At 35.9% G+C, this 7,471-nt stretch overlaps 1 protein-coding gene and 1 long non-coding RNA gene across 3 annotated transcripts; one reads left to right on the forward strand and one right to left on the reverse strand.

Annotated features, from left to right (window-relative positions):
• Positions 1–1,554: 1,554 nt before the first annotated feature.
• On the reverse strand, positions 1,555–7,176 carry LOC107862671. Of its 2 annotated transcripts, none has more exons than XR_007053786.1 (2): positions 2,361–2,757; positions 1,555–1,883 (listed from the first exon to the last, which is right to left on the reverse strand). XR_007053786.1 is itself a non-coding variant. In XM_016708301.2 (2 exons), exons 1-2 carry the CDS (start codon positions 5,622–5,624, stop codon positions 1,574–1,576), a joined length of 447 nt encoding a protein of 148 aa, XP_016563787.2. In that variant the 5' UTR covers positions 5,625–7,176; the 3' UTR covers positions 1,555–1,573. The 2 variants fall into 2 exon arrangements, 1 of the variants encoding a protein (XP_016563787.2); XM_016708301.2 differs by lacking the exon at positions 2,361–2,757 and adding an exon at positions 5,488–7,176.
• LOC107862672 lies at positions 1,765–3,407 on the forward strand. Its single transcript, XR_001672022.2, has 2 exons — positions 1,765–1,900; positions 2,751–3,407. It is a non-coding gene; the product is annotated as an uncharacterized LOC107862672 (long non-coding RNA).
• Positions 7,177–7,471: the final 295 nt, after the last annotated feature.

The raw sequence follows: 7,471 nt of genomic DNA on the forward strand, positions 1-7,471 counted from the left end.
ATAATGCTCCTAAGACTTCTTATTTTACATTTAGGGTGTGTTTGGTATGAGGGAAAATGTTTTTTGAAAAATATTTTCTTATTTTTCCTTGTTTGATTATAGTTAAATAATGAGAAAATATTTTTCATAACAACTTATTTTCCTCTATTTGAGGGAAAATGACTTTCCTCATGGATCAAGAGAAGTCATTTTTCGGAAAATGACAAATGTGACTTATGCCGCCACCTCCACCCCACCAACACTCATATTCACATTTTTCAAAAAAGTCACATTACTCGAAAATATTTTTCACTGTGTTTTGCTTCAATTTTTCACTGCTTAAAATAAAAAAAGTGAAGCCCGGATTTTTTTATTTTCCAATGTTCATTGAATGTATTGTTATTTCCATATGCATAGAGGAATACTTACCTATGTTACTTTTGCTAATTGCATATTTCATTTTGTCATCGATGTAGCTTGTTTCACAAGGTTAAATAAGCTTGGTGTTCCGTTGTATTTCTATTGATTGTAGTATCTTGAGGTTGTCCTAACAAACTGTTGAAAAATGTCTCCTATATTTGTTAATTGGTAGTTGATTAAATTTAGTGATTATAATATTTTAGTATTCGATATTGATATTATTTGTCATGCTTAAATTAGTTCTTAAAATTGTTGAGTTGCTAGAGGCACTGATATACTAATTAATAGTTTGTAGTATTTTCTAGAAAATATTTTTTCACTCACTAATCAAACACTAGAAAATATTTTTCTAAAAAATATTTTCTACTCACCAACCAAACACCATAAAATATTTTTTGAAAAATATTTTCCACTCGCAAACCAAACATAAGAAAATAAGTAGAAAACCAACTTATTTTCCAGAAAAACTTTTTCCAGGAAAATATTTTTCATCGCGCAAACACACCCTTAATGAAACACTTTTTTTTTTTAATCTGATTTTGCTTTAATGTGGAGTTTAAAATTAAAACATGGACAACAAAAAATTCTATCTAAAATGGATTTTTTTTAAAAAAAAAGGTAAGATAAATAAATCTTAACAGAGTCAGTAAATATGTTTTCAACTTTTTTAGACAAAGGTCTTGATTATTTTAGCTCACACGTTGTCACATTAAATAAAATATAGTACGTAAATGAAATAGAAGAAATATATTGATGCAGAGTGTTAGTAGTACAGAGTTATCCTACGAACAAAATATTGTGGTTTGTAGACTAGATATACCATGCATAGGTATATTTTATTTTTACGAGATAATTCTTTTTATAATTATAGTATTTGAGTCAGATTTAATGCACCTTGATTAATTTCACCAAATTTTTATTACTTTCCACCAGCAACTAATATTAGGTAGCTCTGTCCATTAAAGTTAAAATAAATGAAAGAACCGCCTAATATTTTTTTCTCATTGCTAAAGTTAAGTCTAAGATCTTATGATTCTTAATTTATTTTATTGACCATTAAGCCATCACATCCGTTGATGCATGTAATTATTTTATAACATTAATATAGATGAAATAACCCAAAAAATGAAAAAAGGAACTTTTTTTTTGGTGGGAGAAGAAATTTTATTTAATACTAATATGCATCATACATGGCTACGGTCATCGACTGCGGTACAGAGTTGTTATAGTTAGTAGCTATATTACAAGCAGTACTAGTTATATTACGAGCATTCATTAGTACGGTTTGTAGCGATCCATCAAAATAAGTTTCTTCCTTGTCTATATCTATAGTTCGATAAATAAACAAGGGAGTAACTGTCCATTCTTCAAAAAGCTGATTGTTGTTCATCCTTGTACCCTCCTTAGCAAGTCTGTCCGCAGCTCTATTAGAGGTCCGTCCTTCATGGTACACCAGCGTGTTCCCCAGCATCTGAAGAAGATTCCTGCACATGTGAATAAGGTTTGTGTCAGCTGGATTGTCAATATTAAGCAGATTATTAAACATAGAAGCTAACAGTATGGAGTCTGTGGCAATGACCAGTTTTGGAAGAGCCATTTTTAATGTTATTTTCAAACCAAAATATAAAGCTGTAAGTTCAGCTTCAAGGGGATTGTTTACACTAATCCTGCCATGGAAACCCCTTATGCAGTTGCCCTTGTTATCTCTAAATAAACCTCCCACCCTCCCTTTTCTAGTTTTGTAATCAAAGGAGCCGTCTATATTAACTTCCATCCTTGCTCAGGAGATAACCAAGTATCGACCTTTTGGGTGTTAGCACACTTTTGATTAGTAGCCAGTAGATGGAATTCGAATGCTCTGTGAAAAGAAAGGGCAGTAGGTATTGGGTTCTTCCTTTTGTTGAACACATTATTATTTCTAGTAAGCCAAATGTTCCATAAATAGAAATGAAAAACCTCACCCCAAACCATGTATTTTCCTACGTTGACGCTCTTCATCTTCCTGATCTGGACAATCCACTCTTTCAGTGTCAGATCCTTCAGCTAGTCTACAATATTAAACAAGTTGTTTTTTAGCCAGAAAAGACGGACCACAGGGCATTCTCTAAACATGTGGTCAATAGTTTCTGGTTTGGAGCATATAGTACAGTTAGAGTTTACCTCAATTCCAAGTTTTCGTAAATATTGTCTTGTCGGTAGCCTATTATGGTAGCACAACCAAATAAAAAAATTTATTTTGTTGGGACATTTTAGTTTCCAGATCCATTTATAGTTCGTCTCATTATCAATGGTTTTGGAATTCTTTTGAAGCAAGTATTGGTAGGCTGAAGCTGTTGGAAAATGGTTTGCAGGAGCAAGGAGACAACGAAGATTATCAGTACTGTTTGGTAGCTCCGGAATGAGGGTTGCCTTAATAGTGTCAGCCAGCTCCTTTAGGAGGTTATAGTGTAAGGCTTTCAGATCCCATCTCCCATTTTTTTAAGCGAATCCACAGTAAGATCTTCCTCGTCTTTGTTCAAGACTGTATGGATGACCAGGAATCCTTCCAAACTTTAATCTTTCGGCCATTCCCTAGATCCCAACTCGAGCATTCCTTACAGATATCCCATCCTTGAACAACATTTTTCCATATACTGCTAGTATTTTGGGGACTATGAAAGACTTTATCTAGGCTTCTATGGTGGTTGTATTAGGCTATCAAGACAGTAGCCCACAACATTGTGGGCTTATTGAAGATCCTCCAGGCCAATCTTGCATGAAGGGCTTTATTTCTAATACCCGCTTTATGAACACCTAATCCACCCAACTCTTTTGGTTTGGTAATTGTGTCCCAACCCAAGAGATGAAGTTTTTTTTTGGAATCATTTGTCCCCCAAATAAAATCTCGCTGGATCTTGTCTATGCGTTTGGTGATATTTTGAGAAAGCTTCGTATATTACATTGTGTGGGTAGGAATATTATTAAGGCAAGCCTTCGCTAGCGTTGTTCTACCAGCAATATTTAAGAAATTTGTTTTCCAACCAGAGAGTTTTGCTTTGAGGTTATCTACGACGAATAGGAAGTCCTTTGCACTTATTTTTTAGGAAAGAATGGGAAATCCAAGGTATTTTCCAAAACTAGTGCAAATAGAGATGTTGAGGACAACAGAGATATCATGTTTTGTTTGATCATTGCAATTGTTTGAAAATAAAACTTTTGATTTGTTGTGATTGATGCTTTGACCCGACCAAGTACAGAAATTTTGTAAAGTTTTTTTTATATTTACACAACTATTTCTATCGGTTATAGACATTAGTACTAGGTCGTCAGCAAAGAACAGTTGTGACAGTTTTGGGCCAGATCTGCTCACTTTTATTGGGTCCTACAAATTGTTTTGAAGGTCGTGATTGATGTTATGGGCCAGTACTTCCATACATAGGATAAAAATGTATGGTGACATAGGATCTCCTTGACGTATACCTCTAGAGGGGTTGAAGATGTCTGTCCTCGTACCATTTACCAGAACGGCAACAGAACTAGTACAGATGCAAGACATAATTAGGTTCACAATATTCTAGGGGAAGTTGAAATAGTGAAGAATGTGCCTAAAAAAGGACCATTCTAACTTGTCGAAGGCCTTTTCGAGATCCATTTTCATAAGAAGATTTCCCTTATTACCTTTTATTTTTTTAAAATTTCTTATAATTTCCTAGATGATAATTGCATTATCAGAAGCTTGTCTATTTTTCAGAAAGCTTGTTTGGCGGGGCCCAATGATTTTGTCCATTAATGGGCGCAACCTTTTGGATATAATTTTAGTGATGATTTTGTAAGAAGTGTTGCACAGGCTGATAGGTCTGTAATTTTTTAGGTTCTGCGCATCCGAATTCTTAGGGATTAGGCAAATATGGGTTAGGTTAATGCTATTGTCAATAGCTTCCTCCTTAAAAGTTTTATAGCGGAAGAAAAAAACAGATTGTCGTACTAGGTCCCAATATTTTTGGAAGAAAAATGGATGTAGTCCATCAGGACCTGGAGATTTGAAAGGCTTGAAGGAGAATACGGCATCTCTTACATCTATTTTGGACAACATTCTGCCTAGGTCCTTTTTGTCTTCTTCAGATAGGCATACTTTGGCTAACGGGACCCTTACTCTAAAGGATTTATGATGATTTGATTGGAACAACTCCATAAAGAAATTCAACGTATGGCTAATTTTGTCTTCTTGCTTATGGATGTAGGAGTTATTATCCAGTTTAAGAATGGCTATCCTATTCTTTCTACATCTAATGAGAGTTGAAGTATGAAAGAAATTTGTGTTTGCATCGCCCTCATTCAACCAAGTTATCCTGGATTTAGGTTTCTAGAAGTCTTCTTCCATCTTTAGCATATTGTTGAAGTCTGAGATCAGTTCAACCTCTACATTTTGAAGGAAAATGTTGTGGTAGTAGCTAGTAGAATTTTGGATTCCACGAATTCGACTAAGGAGCTTTTCCTTTTTTCTAAAGATGTTGCCTATATTTTTGCATGCCTATACAGATGATTCTTTCTCAAAGGTAACAAACGTTTTTGCCAATGGAGGGTTATTACTCCAAACCTGGGAGACAATATTTATGAAATCCGGGTGGGTTGTCCACATTTTTTTAAGTTTGAACAAGCATTTTCGAAGAGTTGGGTCATCCTTGAAAAGGGTTAGAAGAAGCGAGCAGTAATCTGAATGGGTGCAAGGCAGGTGAATGACGTGAGCATTAAGGTATTGGATAAACCAGTCATTAGTAGCAAGAAAATGGTCTAGTCTCTCAAGGATTAAAGTATTACGGTCATTAAACCTTTTGTTTAACCAAATGTATCTGCTACCTTTATAACCCAAGTCAATGAGATGGCAGTAGTTGATCATTTGATGAAAATATGAAGAGATTGTTTTATTTATTAACTTACCATCTTTCTTTTCTATGTTGTATAAAGCTCATTAAAATCACCTCCTATTAGCCACTTACCTGGGAAGTTGTCCTTGATGTTTTGTAGATTTTGCCAGAGAAACCTGTGTTTTTAGGTGTATGTACTAGCATAAATATAGCTAAATAGCCAGGTAACATTATTGTGTCTTACCTTGACAATTGCTTGAATTTATTGGTCTGTGGTGGCAATTTCATCCAGTTCCATGAGGGAGTCGTCCCACATGACAGCCAGACCACCTGCATTTCCAACCGCTGGCACCTCAATGATCCTATTAAAAGGAAAATCATTGAGTAAAATTTGGTTGTCTTGCATCTTAGTTTCCAGCAGTGCAACAAGAGAGGCTTGTTCCAATCCACTAAGGACCTAAAATTTCTTCTAAAATCCTGACCATTGGCCTCCTTACAGTTCCATATAATTTAGGTTCATTGATTTGTTTCTTTGTGGTGGGTTGATCATTCGGGCATCCATTGAGGAGTTTGTCAGGGGGGAAGTTTGGTTCATTATCGTTGGGTTCATGACCAATACATAGTTCCCCACCTGAGGGTTGAATGGGCGGTGGATGTCCCGAGAGGTCTTTATTAGATTTTGGGGACAGGTGAGAATGAATTTATTGCCGTACTTGTCGTTGAACACCATTACTTTTATTTTTTTAATACATTTATTTTGATTCTTATTTCTCTCATTATCTCTAAGGCTTCCCAAGTATTGGTTTGTACCTGGGAAGGTGAGGCTACATTATTTGTTTGTGGGACTGGTGGATTCTCCAGCGGTCCAACTGGGCTTGGATGATTCTGGAATGGTACTTCTCTCATCATCGTCCCTAGCATTTCTTACATCTGCCAATGGTAGTAAAGTGGGTCTATGTCCATGAAGTTGTGGTAAATCAGGAAATATAGTGGAGAGACAGGTGGTTGGAACATCTGCGGCTGCAGAATTTGTGGTACAAGCATCGTTGGAGTTTTCCATGTTAGTATATGGAAGAAGGGAATTATTGAGGCGTTAAAGTTAGGAGGTTAGAGAACCGTCGACATCCATGCATGGCTGTTTTACAGCTCCCTGACCCTCCTCATCCCCTTCGAAACTAGGTGAGCTAAGAGCTCCGGAGTGATGATGACAAACATGGCCTCCCTTTCTTCCATCATTACAAGAGCCTGGCCCTGAAGAGCCATCTCCACCCAAGAAGCAGTGTTTGGGTTCAAGGGTGCGACCGGCGTGGAGTATATTGGTACAGAGCCCTCCAGTAGACCCGATACTGGGTAAAAGTGGACCGGAGAGAGGTAGATTTGGTTTGTATTTAGGTTGAGAGGATTTATTATTTGCTTTGTGCGGAGTGCTCTGCGGGTATTACGTATGTGGAGTGTTCTCCTTGGACGTCTTGGCATGTTGGTTATTTATTGTTCATTTAATAGTGTTATAAGAAAAGTTAGAAGAAGAGACTGTGTTTATTTTGGTTTCTGTTAATCCTGGGATATTGGAAGTGGTGTGTTGCGGATATTTTGTGAGGTCATATCCTAAATCCAGCGTAGCAGTTTGTATGATTTTGTTACTGTTATTAGTATCATTTAATAGCGAAGCTCCGCTAAAAGATGTATTTTGGAGTATAGTATTTGTTGCTCTAAACTTGTCCACGTGAGTTATATGATGACGTGTTGTGCTCCCGTTAGAGGCTTGGGCAGCAAGCAGTGGGCATGACATGTCCTTAGGGGTGGCAAACGGGCGAATTGGATTGAATTTGGACTGGTTAAATATGGATCGAGCAGTAACGGTTTGGATTGCAATCCGCCCATATAAATATGGGTAAATATGGATTGGGTAAAAATGGTTTCAACCCACTTTAACTTCTAAGTAAAAAATTTAAAACTTCTATATCATATCAGCCTGACTTTTTTTCCAATTCTTTTTTTTTAGTTTTTTCCTTTTTAGTTTTTTTTGTCTCTCTTCTATATGTAGCCTCTAGTTTTTTTTTTCCTTTTTTTATTTTTTTGTCATTTTTTTTCTCTCTCTGTTCTATCTCTATCCTCTGCCCTTTGTTTCTCTTTGTTTTTTCTTTTCCTTTTTAGTCTCCTTTTTTTCTATTTTTTATTTTTTTGTTTTTACTTCTTTCTCATTTTTTTCTTTTTTGGTTGTATTTTAT

Source organism: Capsicum annuum, chromosome 3 (genome assembly GCF_002878395.1).
Source record: "Capsicum annuum cultivar UCD-10X-F1 chromosome 3, UCD10Xv1.1, whole genome shotgun sequence".
NCBI classification, from domain to species: Eukaryota; Viridiplantae; Streptophyta; class Magnoliopsida; order Solanales; family Solanaceae; genus Capsicum; species Capsicum annuum.